General features: G+C 43.3%; 1 protein-coding gene across 1 annotated transcript in view; it reads right to left on the bottom strand.

Moving 5' to 3' along the window:
- Nucleotides 1-19,883, bottom strand: part of LOC147526206 (protein mono-ADP-ribosyltransferase PARP8-like) — a gene marked incomplete at its 5' end in the record, with an annotated part of 222,393 nt that overhangs the window by 173,852 nt on the left and 28,658 nt on the right. Inside the window, 2 exons of the mRNA XM_086630266.1 lie at nucleotides 10,337-10,407; nucleotides 11,721-11,810. Of these exons, the coding sequence (XP_086486392.1) occupies nucleotides 10,337-10,407; nucleotides 11,721-11,810 (161 nt within the window). The remainder of the gene's footprint in view (nucleotides 1-10,336; nucleotides 10,408-11,720; nucleotides 11,811-19,883) is intronic.

Below are 19,883 nucleotides of genomic sequence, written 5' to 3'. Positions count from 1 at the left end.
AGGGATGCCATGCAGAGGGACCTCAACGGGCTTGAGAGGTGGGCCTATGAGAACCTAATGAAGTTCAACAAGGCCAAGTGCAAGGTCCTGCACATGGGTTAGGGCAATCCCAAGCACAAGTACAGACTGGGTGGAGAATGGATTGAGAGCAGCTCAGAGGAGAAGGACCCGGGGGTGCTGGTTGATGAGAATCTCAACATGAGCCGGTAATGCACGCTGGCAGCCCAGAAAGCCAACCATATCCTCGGCTGCATCCAAAGCAGCGTAGTCAGCAGGTCGAGGGAGGTGATTCTGCCCCTCTACTCTGCTTTCGTGAGACCCCACCTGGAGTACTGTGTTCAGCTCTGAGTTCCCCAACACAAGATGGACATGGAGCTGTGTACTGGGTTTATATGATGGAGGTTTTGGTAGCAGGGGAGGGGCTGCAGAGATAGCCCCTGTAAGATGTGAAAATCTTTCCTGGCTCCAAAACCAGTCGGACTGGCCTCTGGTCAGGCTGGATCCCCCCTTCCCCTCTGGCCAGGGCCAAGCCAATCAGCATCTCTGTGAATGCCCTCTTTAAGAAGGGGACAAAGGAGCCCAAACCAGGCTGGACCTACACTGAAGAGAGGGAAGTGTTGAGGAACTGGTGCCCCCTCGGGCTCCCAGGTGGGCAGCTGCCCCCACTGAGTCACTGTCACTCTACTGGGGATGGCTGCAGTGGTGTGGCTTGGAGAGCTCCAAAGTGCCCCGCTCCTGGGGTGCCCACTGGGTGGAGTTTGTCCTGCCAGGACTGCCGAGGTTTGTCGGGCCCGTTGGGCCTGGTGCAGCTGCAGCAGAGAGAGGACTGAGATCTGAGAGAAACAACTATGCAGACATCAAGGTCAGTAAAGATGGAGTGGGAGGAGTTGTGCCAGAGCTGAGATTCCCCTGCAATCCGTGGTGAAATGGCAGGCTGCCCCTCTGCAGCCCATGGAGATTAACGGTGGAGCAGAGATCCACCAGCAGTCCATGGAGAACCCCACGCTGGAGCAGAGATGCCTGTGCCTAAGGGAGGTCGTAGATCGTCTCAGTGGGAAAGTCCCTACGCTGCTTGAGATCGACGATGAGGCAGAGATGCATCTGAAGTCCATGGATGACTCCGCAGCGGAGTGGGTGGCTGCTCCCTAAGAATCCATGATTCTGTGGGAAAAGCCCATGCTGAAGCAATCTGATGGGTAAGGATTACATCCTGTGGGTAGGACTCACACTGGAGAAGTCTGTAGACTATTTTCCCATGAGCAGGGGATCCATTGGAGCTGGGGAAAAGAGTGTAAGGAGTCCTCCTCCTTTAAGAAAGGAGCAGCAGAAACAAGGTGTGACAAACTGACCTGCAACTCCCTTGATTCCCTCCCCCCATTCCCCATTCCCCTGCGCTGCTAGGGGAGGAGGTAGACCCAGGAAGAAGGGAGGAGTGGGGGAAGATGTTTTAAGATCTGGCATTGTTTCTCATTATCCTCTCAAGTAACCGGTAATGAATTAAATTGATCTATTCCCAAGTCTGTTTTGACCCGGGCCATGGTTGGTGGGTGATCCCTCCCTGTTCTTATCTCGACCCTCAGGCCTTTTGTTACATTTTTCTCCTCTCCACCCCACCAAGGGGGAGCAGTGAGCAAGCAAACTCCTGGTAGCTTAGCTGCCGGCTGGGCTAAACCACGACAACCTGTTGGAGCGGGTCTAGAGGAGGGCCCTCTCCTATGAAGACAGGCTGAAAGAGTTGGGGTTGTTCATCCTGGAGAAGAGAAGTCTCTGGGGAGACCTTATAGCAGCTTTCCAGTGTTGTCTAGCCATGAAAAAGTTAAAGGTTTAAGTGAAGATTTGCTTGAATTTGCTAAGACTTAGGTTAGCGGCCTGCTTGTACGTATATAGTAGCTTATTTGCGCATACTTAGACAAAGCAAATATGTATATAATGCCTGAAAAAAGAATGATCATCCCTGAAGTGTCAAGTCATCCTTAAGAAAATAACATCCTGGAAAATATATACTGATCCAAAAATGTACTAGACATTTTTTCTTTATGGATAATGAGATAATGAAGAAACCTTAGAAAAATACATCAAGAGGAGGACATGCGTCCTTGTAAGTCCAAAACATCTGGGTGTTAGTCATGAAAGAAGGAGCCGAAACAAGGACTTCAAAGACTGATAGGGAAAACATCTTGTTGTGAGAAAAGGTTAACGAGATTAGAAGAATACCACAAATATTAATAACTTGGGGAAAGCTAATTCCAGCAGGCGGAGATCACGACCACCTACTCATGGACCACCTACCCTAAACATACCCCAGACCCAAAAGAAAGGGGCAGAGGAAAAGGTCTGAGTATGCGAAGTAATTTACATGTAAAGAGAGAAAATTAACTGATCGTTTAAGAGAATAACACTGAATATGTAAATATGCTAATACATACTGTATAAATGTTTACTGAATTTTAGAAGTGTGTGTGCTGTCTTGGGATAAGCACCCATCTTCGCACAAAAATGTAATAAAGCAGTATCTTGGCTCAGAGTGTGGATTGGCTTATTGCATACCAGGCGAATGAACCCCATTTTTTGGAAAACAGTTTCTGGCAACTCTAGTGTGACAGCACTGAAAGGCCTTGCCCGGATCAACTTACTGCAGCCAGCAGGGAGCAACGAACCGACTGGACTCCAGCACGCACCAAACAGATTTTTCAGAGGACTCCATCAGGTCCTCTCCCTTGCTGGGCGGTAAGCGACACAAAGGTGCAACGCTAAAATCGAGATATTGTTAAGAGGGGTGGGAGAAGAGGTTGGTAAAGGAGACATTGACATTTGTATTTGTATTTGGTATCTGTATTTGGAATTTGCATTTGCATTTAGTATTTGCATTTGGAATTTGTATTTCCTGGCCAGCTTAGTATTGGTTTTGGTACCTCTGCATAAGTGTCGTGGGTTAGGCCGCTCCAGAACTGAACCCCACACAGCCAGTCACTCACCCTCCCCCATCCCCAGGAATGAGGGAGAGAATTAAAGGAGAAACGGGAAACCCATGGGTTGAGATAAGAACAATTTAATACAGATGATTTAATACACAGTGTAGGTGCTCACCACCCCCTCTTATCCGCAGCCCGTCTCGTCCCGAAGCTGCAATCCCGGACGAATGCGAGGCCCCGAAATAGAGAGGGGCAGAGAGAGAGAGAGAATACTCCGAGAGTGGGAGTACTGGGAGAGAGAGAAAAAAAAGGCAATAGAGCAAAAGCGCAGCAAGCGCAAAAGAGCAAAAGCGGCGAAAGAGCCAAAGCGCAAAAGCCCTTCTGTCCGGCTGACCCTCACTTTTATACTGGGCATGACACTGCATGATATGGAATACTAATTGGCCAGTTTGGCCCTCAATCTTAAGTTCCACCACAAATCACAAGGGGAGTCGTGGCCCCCTTGTCCCGGCTATGTTCCCCCCTTATCCCTCTGTGCTTCTGCACTCCGGCACACTGAAAAGTCCTTGGCCAACCACAAACATCACCTTGCTATCAGCATTCTTCTCAGAGCGAGCCTCTGAGTAAAACCAAAACACGGAGCTCTTCTAGCTGCTAAAAAGAAAGAGCTAACACTGTCCCAGCTAAAACCAGGACAATAAGTCATCTCACTAGAAGATCTCAGCATCAGGTTAGATTCATACACATGGATGCAGAAGTTATAAACTCGAGCAGAGTATATGAAATCTTGGATAAAGTAATTTCCTAGGAAATAATATGAGGTCTGGCTCCTCTACTGAAATACTTCTTCATTCACTTCTGGGATGAATCCTAAAGCACTGGAAAAAATTTGGAGGGGATCCTCTAACAAAAGAAAAAATGATACGTTACTGTAAACGATGGTGGCCAATGTACAAATTAGATAATGGGGGGAAATGGCCTGAAATGAGATCTTTAAATTATAATACTATTCTGCAATTGCTATCGTTTTGTCGAAGGATGGATAAGTGGGATGAAGTTCCATATGTAGATTTGTATGGTCAGTTGCCAAAGGAGCTGCGCCAGAGCAGGACTGACCCGCTGCGGAGCGGCAGATCTCGGCGCACACACGGGCTTTTCTCGAAAAGTCGGGACATGCCGAGGGAGCGAAGAGATCATCTCCCAGGAGCCGGCAGCTCTCGCGGGAGAAGCTGACGTGGCCTGGGTGTTGCCAGAGCAACGGCGGTCCCTCCCACCCCTATAAAAAACCCGCCCAGGGAGCACGAGTGACCAGGAGCGCGGCGACCAGGACGAGCAAACAGGGCGTGGCACGGCAGCCAGGGCGTGGCGTGGCGTGGCGCGGCAGTTGGCGCGGCAGGGCACGAGAGAAGGGCGCAGTCAGTCAGTCAGGCTGCTGCTCAAGAGGGAAGTTTAGCAGTCACCTGTCACCTTCTCAGAAAAACTCAGCCATGGTGACCACCCGGCGGAAGGCGAAGACCTTCACACCTGGCAAGAGGGGTGTGGGAGCGCAGACAGAGCTCCCACAGAGGGACATGGCTGTCCAGGTCTCAGGCTGTAGGGAGTGCCTGAGCCTCTCCATGGTAAGTAGTGAGAACAGCTGTGTGAGGTGTGACCAGGTGGAAGATCTCCTTATCATGGTTGCAGAGCTGTGGGAGGAAGTAGAAAGGCTGAGAATCATAGAAGCATAGAATGGTTAGGGTTGGAAAGGACCTCAAAGATCATCTAGTTCCAAACCCCCTGCCATGGGCAGGGACATCCTCCACTACACCAGGTAGCCCAAAGCCTCATCCAACCTGGCCTTGAACACCTCCAGGGAAGTATCAAGGAGCCTGAGAAAGATCAGAAGTGTCGGGCACTGCCAGACCTGAAGCAAGAACATAAACAGGAAGACCCAGAAAAGGCAACCCAAAACAAAGGGCATTCTGATCCCTCACCCCACACAGCAGAGGACAATAGCTCAAAGGTGAACCATGAATGGAAAGAAGTCCGTGCTCGGGGCAACAGGCGACCCCCCCACTCCTTGCCAACCTCAGCTCCCCACGTGCCCCTGAACAACAGGTATAGAATCATAGAATCATAGAATGGTTAGAGTTGGAAGGGACCTTAAAGATCATCTAGTTCCAACCCCCCCTGCCATGGGCAGAGAAATCCTCCACTACACCAGGTTGCCCAAAGCCTCATCCAACCTGGCCTTGAACACTTCCAGGGATGGGGCATCCACAACTTCTCTGGGCAATCTGTTCCAGTGCCTCACCACCCTCAATGTAAAAAATTTCTTCCTTATATCTAATCGAAATCTCCCCTCTTTCAGTTTAAATCCATTGCCCCTTGTCCTATCACTACACACCCTTGTAAAAAGTCCCTCTCCAGCTTTCCTGCAGGCCCCCTTTAGGTACTGGAAAGCTGCTATAAGATCACCCTGGAGCCTTCTCTTCTCCAGGCTGAACAGCCCCAACTCTCTCAGCCTGTCTTCATAGCAGAGGTGCTCCAGCCCTCGAATCATCTTCGTGGCCCTTGTCTGGACTCGCTCCAGTAGCTCCATGTCCTTCTTATGTTGGGGACTCCAGAGCTGAACACAGTATTCTAGGTGGGGTCTCACAAGAGCTGAGTAGAGGGGCAGAATCACTTCCCTCGACCTGCTGGCCACGCTTCTTTTGATGCAGCCCAGGATACAGTTGGCTTTCTGGGCTGCCAGTGCACATTGCCGGCTCATGTGGAGCTTCTCATCCACCATCACTCCCAAGTCCTTTTCCTCAGTACTGAGATAATCCTGAAAAGATGTATAGGTTGGGACAGACAATTATGCTGAATCATAACCCAACCTGGGGAGATGTACAAACATTCATAGATTCATAGATTTCTAGGTTGGAAAAGACCTTAGAGATCATCGAGTCCAACCATCCCTAATCCCCATTAAACCATATCCTCAAGTAGATCATCCACCCTGTTCTTAAACACATCCAGGGATGGGGACTCAACCACCTCCCTGGGCAGCCTATTCCAGTGGCTGACAACCCTTTCAGAGAAGAAATACTTCCTAACATCCAACCTGAATCTCCCCTGACTAAGCTTATACCCATTTCCTCTTGTTCTATCACCCAACACTAATGTAAAGAGCCCTTCCCCCACCTCCCCACCATCTTTTCTCAAGTATTTCTAGGCCGTAATCAGGTCTCCCCTCAGCCTCCTCTTCTCCAGGCTAAACAGCCCCAACTCCCTCAGCCGCTCCTCATAAGTTTTATTTTTAAATAAAATAAAACTTATCAGTTTAATTATTTTAATAAAATAAATAATTAATAAATTTTAATTAACATTGCTAAATATGCTCTTCACTCCTGACGAAAAGAAGTTGGTCTTGGAAAAAGCAAATGAAGAAAATGAAAGACAGAATGGAAGGGATGATCCTAGTAGATTTATGCCTAAAACAGACCCAAACTAGGATCTCAATTCTAGTGTGGGAAGAACTATGATAATTAGAAGCGAGGCTGCGGTTAGAACCACTGATTGAGAACTTTCTAAAACATGGACTTCTGCGAGAATGTCAGTCTGAATATAATACTCCAATACTGTCAGGGAAGAAGCCCCGATCTCAGGGGCTTGGTGCAGGATTTAAGAGCAATTAATCAAATTGTACTTGATGTACACCCTGTGGAACTGAATCCGTAGATGTTATTGTCTGCAATTTCTGAAAGTAACATATATTTTACTGTGTTAGATCTAAAGGACGCTTCCTTTTGCATACCTGTGGAGACAGAAAGTCAACAGTTGTTTGCTTTTGAATGGGAGAGCCCAACCACTGGGCAGAAAAATGCAGCTTTGTTGGACGGTGCTACCCCAAGGACTCCAGAACAGTCCTACCTTGTTTGGCAATGTATTGGCTAAAGATCTAGAACTCTGACAAGGTAAGAATTCTGCTATTACTCTTTTACAATATGTGGATTATATACTTCTGGGAACAGATACAGAACCACAGTGTAAAGAAGCAACTACCAGTTTACTAAATTTTCTGGGACTGGCAGGATACCAGGCATCTAAGAAAAAGGCACAGGTGATACAAAAGACTATTAAATACCTAGGATTTGAAATTTCCCAAGGAGAAAGGAAGCTGGGAACTGAACGAAAGGAGGTGATATGTCATATTGCCCCCCCCCAGTTGAAGAGAGAATTAAGGGGATTTGGGGGAATGGCAGGATGTGGATACCAAATTTTGGACTGATGGCCAAACCTTTGTATGAGGCCATAAAAGGGCCAGGAGAAGCCCTGGAGTAGACACCAGAGTGCCAGAAAGGCTCTGATGATATCACAAGACTTTAATGAAAGCTCCTGCCTTAGGACTGCCAAATTTGACCAAACTTTATGCATTATATGTACATGAAAGATTACAAGTGGCTTTGGAAATTTTGACCTAGACATTGAGGGATTGGAGAAGACCCGTAGCATATTTCTTGAAATAATTGGATGAAGTAAGCAAGGGATGGCCTGCATGCCTTCAAGCAGTTGCTGAATGATCCAAGAAGCTTGAAAATTAACTATGGGACAAAAGATCACTGTACTTGTTCCACATGCAGTACTGGCAGTCCTGGAACAAAAAGGACATCATTGACTATCCTCCAGTAGAACGGTTCAGAATCACGCTGTGTTAGTTGAACACGATGATGTAACACTAAAAACATCTTCTACTTTCAATCCAGCAACCTGGTTACCTGTTGCGAATGATGAAAATTTGACACATGATTGTCTCCAGACGATTGAACAGGTATACTCTAGTAGGCCAGATTTCAAAGATGTTCCCCTGAAGGATCCTGATTGGACTCTGTTTACAGACAGTAGTAACTTCATTTTGGGGGGACAACAAAAAGCTGGATCTGCAGTAGTAACTTTGGGAGAAGAGGTGGAGGCGCGCCCTCTTCCGATAAATACTTCTGCACAGAAAGTGGAATTGATTGCTCTCACAAGAGCTCTGGAATTGTCACGAGGAAAACATGTAAATATCTACACTGATTATGCCTTTGGAGTTATACATGCTTATGGAGCCATATGGAAGGAATGTGGACAACTATCCTCTCAAGGAACTCCTGTAAAACATGGAGTGACAATTCTGAAACTATTAACAGCAGTTTCTTTACCCAAGGAAGCGGCTGTGATATATTATAAAGCTCATCAATTTGGAAATTTGGACAGACCGACGTAATTAGGAAACCAAAGAGCTCGATTTTGGGAAAAGACCAGTACCTAAAGGGGACCTACAAGAAAGCTGGAGAGGGACTATTTAAAAGGGTATGTAGTGATAGGACAAGGAGCAACGGCTTTAAACTGAAAGAGGGTAGGTTTAGATTAGATCTAAGGAAGATATTTTTTACATTGAGGGTGGTGAGGTACTGGAACAGGTTGCCCAGAGAAGTTGTGGATGCCCCATCCCTGGAAGTGTTCAAGGCCAGGTTGGATGAGGCTTTGGGCAACCTGGTGTAGTGGAGGGTGTCCCTGCCCATGGCAGGGGGATTGGAACTAGATAATCTTTAAGGTCCCTTCCAACCCAAATCATTCTATGATTCTATGATGAAGGAAATAATTCAAGCCTGAGCATGGGATCTCTTAATTTCCTTTCTGTGAAAAACTCTGACACAGTGCTGCTTAATTATTTTTAACAGAAGTAGCAGCCTGTTGCCAGAAAAGTTCAAACTTAATTTTCTGACTAGCTCTGTTCTAAGATTTTGAAAATTTTTGATGAGAAAGTAATATGCTTACCCAAGTAAAACCTGCTCTAAATAGGCTGCTCTGTGAATAACTGCGCTGACATGGATCCCATAAAGAATACCTGATAAAATCATAATTCTTCACTTAAACCTGAACATAATGTATTTATTGCATATTTTGTATTTATGTCCTGCACAGAACTGCTATAATGGAATAGAAATCAGATGTATGAATCAAAGATTAGAAGTTATCCCTAAATCCCATATATTCATAAATGTCAAATATACTCTTATCACCAATTTCTGTGGTCAGACATTCTAATTCCATTTCCTCACCTTTGTCTCTAAATTCCTGCTCTATTCACTGTGTGTATACATAGAACAAAAATTTTATTTTAGTGAATTTCATGACAATTTTCTAAGACAAAGCATAAAAATAACTTCTGCTTCTCCTTTACTGAAAAGAAACAAAGTGACTTCAGTCATCTTTGTTTTATAATAACCTTAGCTCAAGGGGAAGTCTGTGTTAAAAGAGAACTCAACTGAACAAAAATTCAGTGCAAACCAAGGAGAAATGAAACTCTCACACTACAATAGTGACAAACCCATCCTATCCTAACCAAAACCTCCAACTATCTAAACAAACAAAATGGTGTCTTTTGTTTAAAGGCTTTTTTCAATACTTTCATACTTAAGTACCACATTAAACTGGAAAAGTAAATAAATAAAAGCTCAAACTCTGTCCCATAGAAGCTGTATCTCAGGCTTTTAATCAAAAGGGTAAATTCTTACTGCGCTTGAATTTCTAATGTTTACAGAGCACTGAATACAATTATGAGGCAGTAGAAGAAAAATATTTCCAGTGCAGCTTTTTACATCAAATCAGTTTTCATCTTCAAAAAAAATCCAACCATACCCATTATCGTATCTGAACATGCTTATCTGCTTTTTTCAGGATCAAATACAGATCGGAGCCTAAAAAGCAGTAGTCAAGAAACAAGTATTCCAAAAAAGCAACCATCCTTACCAAAGGAAGTCTTTAAGTCACGTACTTGAATTCTTGATATAGTGCTCAGTTTCTTGCTTGGGGTGGGAGCCTATGTCGTGCTTTCTTTGAGCCCATAACACTGTCAACCCCTGTATACCTTACATTAGTGTCACTTCTTTCTCGAGTTAATGTCTCAGTGAGACTGGTCAGGGACCCATGTTAGAGGTACAGCACAAATACAACTGCAACTGGAAGGTCTTAATACTCCAGATACTACTTATGGTAAATAGTGTCATGCAGAGGTCCAGAGATTCCAGCAGGACTGCTGTAGGCCACATGAAGAAGCAATGAGCTAATAAATGGAGTGGTCTTATGTGCAAGACTAGGTTAAAAGGTAATGGCATCATGATCTATTTCTCCAGGAAAACTGTATTTTTAAGGCAGACAGGGTCTATGCCACTGCTGAACAAAAAAATAAAATAAATGTCAAAACCATATCTCCTAGGACGGGAGCATCCCTATCCCAACTGATTCACTGGTTAATCCATGTATGAAACTCAGAGAACTACGCTCACCTTATGTGTAAACCTACAGTTTGGGTAAGCATAGATTTGTCAGGAAATCTATGGTAAATATTAATATTTTATTATTTTCTGTTGTTTCTTAAAATAACTTGTTAAAATATACATACATGAAATACATACCTCTCCATTCTCTCTCTGTAATTTTGATTTTATGGATAAGGAATAGTTGACATCACTGTTTTTTCTTAATTCTTAAAAGAAAAGGAAAATAGGGAACATGTGAAAAATGTGAAATAATTTTGCATATGCAGACTCGAAATACTTGGAGTAGTAGAGCAAATAAGGAACAAAAAGTTACAGATATGAAAAGCACCAGAGTTTACAACAGTCAAAAATTAAGAAGCCTCAACATCTCAGAAGACTCATATTTTTAACTGTGAAATGAAACTCAACTGGTCCATCTAGGAGATTTGTTTTTCCCAAACTGTAATTTACACTTCAGTGTCATTCATTAATTTTGTATACTTTATAAAAGAACAAAAAATCAAAACCCCTCAGCAAAATTAAATCAGACCATCTTCTCTATAAAATATAGGTTTTTATTTTATTTTAAATAACAGGGTCTATTTCTTTTTAAATTATAGAAATATTTGCAAGTAAAATGTATCTTAAACTTCTGGCTATAATGGTCAGTTTTTGTTTGAGTGCCACTCCACTGACTTCAATAAAATTATTTTTTATTTACATCAGTATAAAAGAGATCAGAGACTGAAGATCATATTGATTTCACAATGGAATTCAAAGTAATGCTGTGTTACACAAAAAAAAAAGTCCTACAGTATTGTAATAATAATAAAAAGTCTGCAAAGAAGTCAAGTGTTCCTATCTGAAGAATTGCCATAATTAATACTGCTCTGTGCAGTTTCTCCTGCAGCCTGAAATTATCAGGGAATTTGGCTGCTAAAATCTAAAAAATCTCTATGGGGTATGCACAAAACTTGATTGTATATTATATAAATGTGCCTAGATGTCTGAAAAGCATGCCCTTTCATGTATAAAATACTTTTTGAAAAATATGAAAATAATTTCAAATGAAGAAGTTCCCAAAATCACTAGGGAAAATATATTTTTTTCTGTAGTCTCATTTAGTGAAACAGCTGAACCATTTTGTTTGAAATTTCCTGAAATAATTCACCAGAGGCAATGGTAGTTATAGACTGTTTCATCCCCAATGGTAAAGATTTAGTGAAGTTTTAAGCAAGTGAGCATGAAAACTTATAATTGGGAAGTGTTAAGCACCTCTAACTGTATTCAAGGAGAATTACTTTAGCACAGATTGCAAGACATTAAAAGAGTAAAATATATTCTGCCTACGCAATCATGATGCTCCCCCCCTAAAATATTTTAAATTCTTCTATTCTGAAATGTCGGACAATTTACTACAGCAAGACTGAGAAAATAGCAAACTATATACACATTAACATATCTCCCTTTAAGTACAGGCAACGTCTTGTCTTTCCTCACAATATATGAACTTGATAAAACACTCGGGACATAAGATTACCTGTAGCAATTTTGTTGAAAATTACTGGAATTGGCTCTGTTGTAATTAACACATCTTCATTGTTATCAGAACTGGAAACGTAAGTATTATCTACAAAAGAAAAAAACCTTGCATGGTGAAGTCCAATTGTGCTCTGCCAGCCCCTTCTGACGTTGCCCATCCCACCCTTGTACCATAAGGAACCACTTCCCATGTGGTTAGGGAAGCCCAGCACTATCATCTTCCTGATGTGGTTTTTTTTTTCCTACTGAAATTGCTAATGAAAAGAAAAATACCAAAAGGATGGAAGATTTGGACCCAAATTTTATAAAAGCAAACCCCTGGAGTTCGATGTCATGACTTTCAGGAATCACAACAAGCGCTGCTCTGAACTGTCCACAAGGCTTATGAGGGTTTGAGTCAACCTTTTCCAAAATGAAAATTTTTTCTATGCTTTCTGTCATGCCTGATGCTAATACTCAAGCTAGATCTGGTGTGCAGAGTGAAGGCTGCATTCAGAGCTGGGTGTTAACAGCCCATTATGCAAAATACCTGTTTCTTGTTTTGCCTAGTAACATAAAGGATGTTTGAAGTAACTTCTGATTAGTGGATAACCTTTCTGGTGCCTAATTCAGGAAAAAAAAAATCTTTCCTCCCGTTTAACAAAAATGTTAGGTATGGATATGAATATGGAAAGTCTATTCCAAACTTTCTTACAAAATGTGGAGATTAGGCTGTGATTTATTTTTCTTTTTTTTTTTCTTTCCAGCCAAATGTTTAGTAACAACAAATAAGAAGCAGAAAGTTTTTATGTAGTATCTGCAAAAGCATATTTTGCATTAATTGCTGAACTGCCTATGAAAGTAATAGGATTTTGTTTTCTACTGATCTGAGTTGAATTGAAACAAATGCTCTAGAGCAGAAAGGCTGACAAGATAACTGCAAATAAAGAGACAAATAAGAGAATTGAAAGGAGGACTTCATCTATCATAATTCAGAACACTCCAGTCCCACATCAGCAAAGAGCATGAACTCACACATAATTTTAAGCATACTGCTGCAATCTCAAAGCTTCCACAGTGCTTCCAGTGAAATGTTAAAAAATGTTAACATTAATTGATCAGTAAATTCAGCAATATTATTTGTATTACAGTGGTTCTTAGAAGCCTATATGAAGATGAAGCCCTGGTGCTGCTGTCCCTTTCTCGCACAGGTGTGGCATGCTGCTTTTGCAGACTAGCAGCTGCACTGCTGCACATGGATGGGCACATGGGGCTTTCCCAGCCTGCCACCTGTGAAACAGCTTTTCTGCCAAATTCACACAGATCTACCGACTCTGATGTTATCCCACACCTTTGCCTACTTCCACTCCTTCAGTGTACCATGAGATAATCTGGGTAATTTGCACTCAGCTCAACATACATATATTGCGAGCAGGCAACTGCTGCAGTGTAACCTTGAACAAAAGTTAAAAGATTCCACTGTGCCATTGTGGTGGACATGATGTACATAATTCATGCTGACTTGAGGTGATTTCAAAACTTCGGTATGCACAGACAGATAAGGGACTCAAAAGAGCCTTGAGCCTTGCAATTAGAACCAGTCAGAACCAATTAACCACAAAGAAGGTCTGAGCCAGCTGGGTTGGCCCACACTGCACAGGCCTCAAAGAAAAGTTTGACCAAAGGCCACTAAGAAAATGATCACCAGAGGGTCCTGAAGACCCCAAAGGACTTAAAGTGCATGTGTAATTAAGATGCAAGTATTACAATTAGGTCTCAGAAATAAAATGAATATGTATAATCGTTCTGGGAAATCTAATGCATATGCATATAGTTGAGCGATGTAAACTTTGTCAGGAAATCTCATGTTTAAGTAAATTAGTTCACGAAAATTTCATGAATATGTATGATTGTGTAACATATAACCTCTACGATTTTGCGAATCTGGCGGAGCACTCATGGTGAAACAATCCCCAGTGCTGCCCAGCGCTGCAATAAAGAATGCCTGCTTAATAGTCTCATTGGCTGTTAAGTTTCTTTGATTCAGAATTGGTGACCCAGATGGGAGTCTCTCCATTCGGCTGCAGGACCCGCTGAGAACAGGACTCCCTTGGGTACCCCCGGAAATTTCTCCGGAGGGACTCCTCGCCTTAATCAGATCACTGTGGGAACAGACAAGGACCATCATAGAAAAGGTATTATTTTATTCCTTGGGTTGGGGACCAGTCCACTGGGTAGCTCTCCATAAGCCGCAAGGTGAAACTTGTGCAGGACAGCATAAGGCCAGCACCTTAATGGTATACCCTTAATCGATTTCAATTGTGGGTTTGAGTCCCACCGGAGCCGGTAATTACTTGGAAACTGAAATATTAATGACTGAAGCCTATGTGACTGTTTGTGTGATCCTAGATGTTGTATTAATTGTATGGTTGGTGTCATGGTTTGATGTGGGGGGGGAGGTTCTGGTGGCAGGAGCTGGCCACCGGATCCTCCCATCCTCCTCGGGGCTTGAGCCAATCGGCACCTCAGCGAATTGCCCTATTTACGTTGGGACCAAGGAACCGGAAAAGGTGTGCCTTTGCCCAGGAGCGAGGAGAGGGGAGGAGGGTGCTGCCCCCGCTCCCCGGTGCCCGGCCAGGCGGCTGCCCACACTGGGCCGGTGCCACCCGCTGAGGATGGCGGCGGCAGAGCCACTTGGGAAACTTGGGAGAGCCCCGCTCCTGGGGTGCCCACCGGGCTGAGTTCACCCAGAGAGGACTGAGATCTGTGAGAGACGGCCACACAGACACCAGGTCAGTGAAGATGGAACGGGACGAGGTGCGTCGGAGCTGAGTTTCCCTTGCAACTGGTGGTGAGACGGCAGGCAGCCCCCCTGCAGCCATGATGGTCTCGGTGGAGCAGAGACCCACTCACAGGCCGTGGAGAACCCATGTCGAGAAGAGATGCCTGAGCCTGAGTACGGTACGCATCTAGAGTCCATGGAATGACCCCCGTTGGTGGGAAGGTGTTTTGTTTAAAGGAGATGCCTGAGCCTGAGGACAGTCGTGAAGCATGGGCACAGGTAGAGATGCATTTAGAGTCTATATGACGACCCACGTGGGAGCGAGTGGCAACAACTCCCTAAGAATCCAAGACTGTGGTAAAGCCCACACCGGAGCAATCCTATGGGGCAGGATTGCATCCTGCGGGTAGGACTCATGCTGGAGAAGTTTGTGGATTTTTCCCCATGAGTAGGGGATCCACTGGAGCAAGGGAAAATGACGTAAGGATGACTCCTCCTTTAAGAAAGGAGTGGCAGTAACAACATGGAATGAACTGACCTGCACTCCCCCATTCCCTGTCCCCCTGCGCCACTGGGGGGAGGAGGTAGAGCCGGGAAGAAAAGGAAAGGGGGGTGGAGAGGTGTTGTTTTTAATATCTGGCCTTGTTTTCTTTTTATCCTTTTAAGTAACTGGTTTTGTTTGTCTTTATTCTTTTAAGTAACTGCTAATAAATTGTTTTGCTTTAAGAAAGCTGAGTCTGTTTTGCCCGGGACCATGGTTGGTGGGTGCTCCCTCTGTTCTTGTCTCGACCCTCAGTCCTTCTATTATATTTTTCTCCTCTCCACTTTACTGGAGTGAGAGAGCGGCTGCGTGGAGTTTAGTTGCTGGATCGGCCTAAAACCACGACAGTTGGATATTTTTGTGATTGTAAAACTTGTTTTTGTCCTGTTTGTGTGTGAGTGACTGAGATGTACTTATAGTATGAAGTGTGGTTCTGTTCTCCTGCGAGGGAAACAGCTGGAGATAGACAAAGCAATTGAAAAATGAGAGTTATTTTAATGATAATTAGTTATACACAGGAGGTAGGATTTTAATTTTAGTCATTTGGTAACAACAGGATTGGGATAATAATAATAATAATCCAGTAAATAATGGGTAACCAACAGAGCGGGAGAATTTTGAAAAAGAGTCTGTTAGGATGTATCCTGGCACATTGGAAAGATATTGAGGATCCCCCGGGAGGAAATGTAAATAAGAAAAATAATTAGTCAAATACTGTAACCATTGGTGGCTGTTATATAAATTGGAAGATGAGGAAAAATGGCCGAATAATAATACTTATAATGGAATTATAATACTTTATTGCAATTGATGCTGTTTTCTCAGAAGAAATGATAAATGGGATGAGGTGGTATATGCTGATATATTTTTCACTTTAAGAAAACATCTTGAGTGGCAAAAGGAATGTGTTATAAATTTGGGCCCTCAGGACCCCCTTGTTTTGGCATTAGAAAAGGATAAAAATAAGCAAAATGAAAAACTGAAAAGATGCTGTTCAGCATGTAACATTGGAAAGAGGTGTTTGAAGTGTATTGGCGAGAAAGTGGATTTGGAGTTGATGGTTGCTCCCCGACAGAGATGGGGAGACACTGATAACAATGATGGTATTGGTAATGTGCAGAGGGTAGGAGAAAGGGGATGAAGGCAAAAAGAAGTGATCAGTGAAAGAACTGCCCAGTGGGACTTGTAAACATAGACAGAGGTGGTGTTCTGCATGTGATAATGGTGTGAGAGGAGAACAAAGTGTTGTACAAAGAAAAGCATAAGGATAGAAATTGCAGGCGAGCCTGTTCACTGCTGCCCCAAACAGAGGAAAAGAAAGACATTTTAAAAGAAACGCTCCTAGAGGAAGAAGTTGAGAATACATTCCTCGATCCTCGGGTAATGCCCCGATTGGGCAGAATCAGTGTATATTATGGCAAATTTACCGATGATGATAAACTATAATTTTGAATGAGAGAGAAACTGGAGAAAATTTAAAAGCCTCCTCAACAGATCCCCTGGTTCCAATACAGCTTGGAAATGGAATTATTAACTTCTTGATTAATACAGGTGCCACATTTTCAGTAATGAATCAGACCTTATTGCCTGTAAGTAGACAAACTGTTAATATTGTGGGGGCAACTGGGCAGGTTGAAAAAGCTTTCTTTTTGAAACCACTAAGATCTAAAATTGGAAAAGTATCGGGATTCACAAATTTCTTTACCTGCCCGAGCCTCCTAGACCACTACTGGGAAGAGATTTGTTAGAACAATTAAACGTTGAAATAAAATTCAATGATGGGGAAATAGAATCTAAAATACCAGAAGAAAATCATACTGAAATTTTAAGCTTGGCTCTTACTGAACCTCACGTTCAGGAGGATGAAATTATACAAGAGATAAAAGACCAAATATAACCAGGAGTTTGGACATCAGGAGTGCCTCGTAAAGCCAAAAATACAGCTCCAATTAAAATTGAAATAAAAGCAGGGGCTAGTCCAGTCAGAATAAAACAATATCCCTTGATACTAAAAGATCAAAAAGGAATAAAAGAAATAATTGATAACTTTTTACAATTTGGATTGTTAATCAAATGCGAATCTGAATATAATACTCCAATTTTACCTGTAAAAAAGCCAGATGGTAAAGGCTATCATCTAGTACAAGATTTAAGAGCTATTAACAGAATCGTAGAAGATATTGAATTGAAGAAACTTAACAGCCAAAGAGATTATTAAGCAGTTATTCTTTATTGAGTGCTGGGCGGCGCTGAGGATTGTTCCACCATGAGTTGTCGTGGTTTAGGCCGTTCCAGCAACTAAACTCCACACAGCCACTTGCTCACCCTCCCCCACCTCCCGGGGATGAGGAAGAGAATTAAAGGAGAAAAGGAAAAGAGACCTGTGGGTTGAGATAAGAACAATTTAATACTACTACTACTAATATATGAATATATACAGATATGTACAATGATAAATATATACAAACGAGTGATGTACAGTGTAATTGCTCAACACCCCTTGGCCAAGGCCCGTCTCGTCCCAAACTAACAATTCCCAAAACAGATAAGTCCCGATATCACAATCGTGTACGAGCGAGAGGCCCGAAAAATAGAGTGAGACAGAGAGAGCACTCTGAGAGTGAGAGTCCTGGAAGAGCAAAGGCCCTTCTTTCCGGCTGACCCTCTTTTTTATACTGGGCATGATGCTGCATGATATGGAATACTAATTGGCCAATTTGGCCCTCAATCCTAAGTCTAAGTACAAATCATAAGAAGAGTCATGGACCCTCTGTCCTGGCTATGCTCCCCCCTATCCTGTTGTGCTCCTGCACACTGGAAAGAACACGGCAGCTGAAAAGTCCTTGAGACCTCAGTGCCAACTACAAACATCAGTGCACTATCAGTGTTCTTCTCAGAGTAAGTCTCAGACTAAAACCAAAACACGGAGCTCTTCTAGCTGCTGAAAAGAAGAGCTAACTCTGTCCTAACTGAAACCAGGACATGAGTGCTCCGCCAGATTTGCAAAATCGTAGAGGTTATATGTTACACAATCATACATATTCATGAAATTTCCGAGATCTAATTTACTTAAACATGAGATTTCCTGGAAATCATTAATATGTATAAATGTCCATCTCGCATGCGCAGTTGTCTGTCTCGGTGGTCTTTGGGGGTCCTCTGGTGTCGCTGCCGTCTCGAGGACGGAGAGAAGAACGACACAGAATTCAGGTGCAGGAGAAAATGCCAACGCCAACAGCAGGAGCAGCAGCAGCAGTATCAGCAGCGGCAGCAGCAGCATCAGACGTTTATTAATTACAAATCCGTATATATATATAACATGGTTCACAAGGATGGCCAAGGCAATTGGTCGCTTGACCATCCACCTCCCAGAGTGATTGGCTAAATGCTACAACACCCATTTCAAAACAACTTTCCCAGTGTGCCATAAACAAGACTGCATAACAAGCTACAGGTGCAAGATAAAGTCTTAGTTTACAAAAACCTCAAACTGTTTCTCAGCTAGCCTGCATGGGAAAAAGAACTTTCACAGGACGCTGCAGTAGCTGGAAAATTTCTGCTTCTAGCCTTTTTGTATCCACACTCTGGTGGTCTTTCATAGTCTTCCTCACTTGTCCATTAATTGACCTTTTTCTTGATTCTGCACAGTGAGAAGTTTTCTACGTGCTTTGGATGGCAAGTTTGAAAGAATGCTTGTTAGCAGCTTCATTATCTACACTTTGATTATATACCTTTAACATAACTGTTCCCTCAGTAGTCTGAATTATGTGCAAAAGGGTTAAAAGGCTATCATCTTCCGAGAGAGTGAAAAGAAAGAGGTCTGGAGTTAATCAGCTAAGGCTATTCGCAATGTCATTTGTGTCCTTGGGTAGGTATCACCTTCTTTCATTCATTACTAAAGCCAAGCACAGTCCTTATCAGAAAAGCACATTCTCCCTTTTTTGACATCTTGCAAAACACAATTTGTTTTACAATAGGCCTAGTGTTAAGCAAGCTCAGCAGTTTAACATACATACTGTTTTAGTAGTTTATATGAAAGATATGCTAATACTTTGTTTCAATATATATCCTGTAGTAGCAAATCCATATACCTCGTTAACTAAATTAAATAATTATCAAGTATGGTTTACCATTTTGGATCTAAAGGACGCCTTTTTCTGTTTACCTCTGGCCAAGTGTCGTGGTTTTAGGCTGATTCAGCAACTAAAACTCACACAGTCTCTCCTTCCCTAGTAAAGTAGAGAGGAGAGAAAAAAAAAAAAAATAAAGGGACTGAGGGTTGAGACAAGAACAGAGGGAGCACCCACCAACCATGGTCCCGGGCAAAACAGACTGGGCTTTCTTAAAGCAAAACAGTTTATTAATGGTTACTTAGAAGGACAAAGGGAAACAAAACCGGTTACTCGAGAGGACAGAAAGAAACAAAGCCAGATCTTAAAACCGACACCTTCCCCCCTACACTTTCCTTTTCCTCCCGGCTCTACCTCCTCCCCCCAGCAGCACAGGGGGCAGGGACTGGGGGAGTGCAGGTCAGTTCATTCCGTGCTGTTACTGCTGCTTCTTTCTTAAAGGAGAAGGAGTCCTTACACCCTTTTCCCCTGCTCCAGTGGATCCCCTACCCACGAGGAAAAATCCACAAACTTCTCCAGCGTGAGTCCAGCCCACTGGAAACAATCCTTCCCCACAGATTGCCCCAGTGTGGGCTTTACCACAGTCTCGGATACTTAGGGAGTTGTAGCCACTCGCTCCAGCGTGGGTTGTCACGCAGACTCCAGATGCCTCTCTGCCTTGTCGTGCGTCCCAACACGACCATCCTCAGGCTCAGGCATCTTCTCCCCACGGGCTGCGAGTGGGTCTCT

This window comes from Tauraco erythrolophus, chromosome W, assembly GCF_009769465.1.
Source record: "Tauraco erythrolophus isolate bTauEry1 chromosome W, bTauEry1.pri, whole genome shotgun sequence".
In the NCBI taxonomy this organism is placed as follows: Eukaryota; Metazoa; Chordata; class Aves; order Musophagiformes; family Musophagidae; genus Tauraco; species Tauraco erythrolophus.
Note: the sequence above shows the minus strand (reverse complement) of the source record. Positions and strands in the feature narration are given on the sequence as shown.